The sequence below is a fragment of the Oratosquilla oratoria genome, chromosome 17, assembly GCF_046742065.1.
Source record: "Oratosquilla oratoria isolate Oo_2021 chromosome 17, ASM4674206v1, whole genome shotgun sequence".
Classification (NCBI taxonomy): domain Eukaryota; kingdom Metazoa; phylum Arthropoda; class Malacostraca; order Stomatopoda; family Squillidae; genus Oratosquilla; species Oratosquilla oratoria.
In genome coordinates this window covers 4,129,730-4,132,229 of record NC_134793.1, presented here as the reverse complement: position 1 = coordinate 4,132,229, position 2,500 = coordinate 4,129,730, and the positions used below count along the sequence as shown (strand labels likewise).

General features: G+C 37.0%; 1 protein-coding gene across 3 annotated transcripts in view; it reads right to left on the bottom strand.

Moving 5' to 3' along the window:
* Positions 1-822: 822 nt before the first annotated feature.
* LOC143034343 (uncharacterized) overlaps positions 823-2,500 on the bottom strand; it is a 24,489-nt gene continuing 22,811 nt past the window's right edge. For all 3 annotated transcript variants that reach the window (XM_076200280.1, XM_076200279.1, XM_076200281.1), the window contains exons 3-4: positions 1,603-1,692; positions 823-1,306 (exon numbers count right to left, since the gene is read on the bottom strand). In XM_076200280.1, the coding sequence (XP_076056395.1) occupies positions 1,039-1,306; positions 1,603-1,692 (358 nt within the window). In that variant the 3' untranslated portion in view covers positions 823-1,038. The remainder of the gene's footprint in view (positions 1,307-1,602; positions 1,693-2,500) is intronic.

The window sequence follows — 2,500 nt, the reverse complement described above, 5'->3', positions numbered from 1 at the left end:
ACCTCCCAATTCCATCATTGACTACCCTTCACTCTGTCGACACTCATTCTTATCGCACACATTTTTTTTCTCACATTTTCGTAATTATTTCCTGAAATAAGCACCCAGTCTTATTCTACTCCTACTACCAACTTCTCATTATTAATACATCTCTCAGTTTTGTCTAGAGTTCATCCCCTTTGCCATTCTTACTCAGTTTACTCTAAACACATTTCTGACACCTTTCCTCTTACTGTTTCCTACATCTTACATCTACTCTCACTATCCCCTCCACTTCTCACTATATTCAATACATCTCCCAGTTTTGTCTAGTATTCATTCTCTTTGCCATTCTCACTCAGTTTACTCTAAACACATTTCTGACACCTTTCCTCTTACTGTTTCCTACATCTTACATCTACTCTCAATATCCCCTCCACCAGATGATGATCAGACATTCCATTGCTTCTTCTTTCTAACATCATTCATGAACCAGAACCTCTCTAATCATTTCATCAATCACCTTAGCCCATGTATTTTTATGTGTATCTTTCTCTTCAAACACTATTTGCTGTCATAATTTCTCTTTAAATACATATCTCTTACATCTCTCTATTTTCGTTTCTTTCTGTCACACCATACATCCCTATTACCTTATCTAATGGCTCATGTCCATCTATGGCATTGAGATCACTCAACGCCACTATAAAACAATCTTTCCAAATTTTTCCTCGCTAATTTGCCTCATCACTGTTGTATAATATAAATATTTTTCCTTTAGGTTTTCAATAATGGTAATATTTTAATCTTATTTGACCATGTATAAATAGAAACCACATTACATTGGATTCTAAAAATATATTGAGCAGATACATTCAACTTCTGCCGAGTAGTTGGCATGTCAACTCTCATGACGCTCCTCTCAGAATTAGGCAATGTTGTTTCATGAGGAAACAGGTTTTGGAAAATATGTCATCTGATCTTCAATATACAATGGGAAATGAAGGAGCAAATGCCTGGAATGCGACAGAAGTTCTAGATGTAAAGGCTGGTGGCTTTCTATCGGGTAGAACAGGGGTACTGTTCCCAATTTCGGCAGCAAAGAGTCTCCTGGCTCTGTTGTTCCGTGAACTCCCAGGGTCCACTGCACAGCTCGTAGTAGTTATACACGTACTCGTTGTCGATCTTCCCTTCGTAAAGTTCCTGGCACAGGAACTGTCCGATGGTGGTGATGCCGTCTTCCATCACGGTGTAGATGTCGCCGTTGTTGGTCAATTCTCTGAATTCTTTTTCGCACAGGGTCTTGCACTGGAAGTGGGCGTCGCAGCTGGGGAAAATAAAATAAAGTGTTTTAGGATACAAAAACTTTTTTGATTTTTTTTTTCTATATTTTGGCAAAAGCCCTGGCTCTTGAAAATTGTTAATTTAGCTCTACAGTCCGGATGATGAATACGTTTAGATCTATCGGTTGTCAATTGGTTATCTTTGGCTAAATAAGATAATATGGATAATAATAAAAGAGTTGATAATAAAACCTTCAACCTGAGGTCTTTCATCAAAATTAGACAATTGATATACGAATCTTTCTGACATTTTCTATGTTAAGGATTCGAGTACACTTACCTGCCAACGTCGATACCGGGCATTTCGTAGAGCATGAACTCTCCGAAGCTTTGGTTGGTGAAAAGCCCGCAGCGACACTTGCTGAAGCCCCTGCAATAGAAGCCAGACCTTTGCTGAAGCTTTGATTCTAAGTACAATGTGTACCACTTTCATACGAGGTCCTACACCCAAAACCACTTCCTAGAATGTACCTCAAATTTACTCCCTGTGTCAACCTATTCCAAGGATTTTTTTTTCTTCAAGTCAACAAATTTCTTGAAGAGTTAATTGGAGTGAGAAATACTAGTAATGCTAACTGAAAAATCAGTGACAATTATGAATTACTTACTAATTGGTATATGGTCGTGAAGATTTATTTTTTGCTTGTAGTGCATTTTTCGAAAAGGGCAAATACACATTTGCAAATAATGAACTTGCTATGTCTTTGAGTTATTATATTAGCAGCAAGAAATCATTATAGAAAGTTGCCTAAGATGTTGCAAATTATTATGTAGTCCACGGATATAAGAAATGAAGTTTGATTGTCTCCATTACCAAAAAATACCTTGGCTTTTCTGAGCATTAAAAAAATGGTGGAGAAGCTTACATAAGGACGCATTTAACTGAACTCAAAATTTTGATATTTTTCTTTGGTGTTTGAACTGTCAGGGTAAGTAGCATTTGCCAGTGTAAGGTGTGCAGTCACTCATAACAATTGATATAGGGCTATTTGTTCTCTGATTGATTGAAGAACATAAGAACATGATAATGGAGGAGATTGCAAGAGGTCATAAAGCCTACAGTAGGCAGTTCCATGTCCTTTACCACCTTTCATCACTTTCTATAGATTTATCTAATCTTCTCTCAAAACAATCAATTGTTTTCGCGCTCATTATAATTGTTACTATGTCTACTCCAT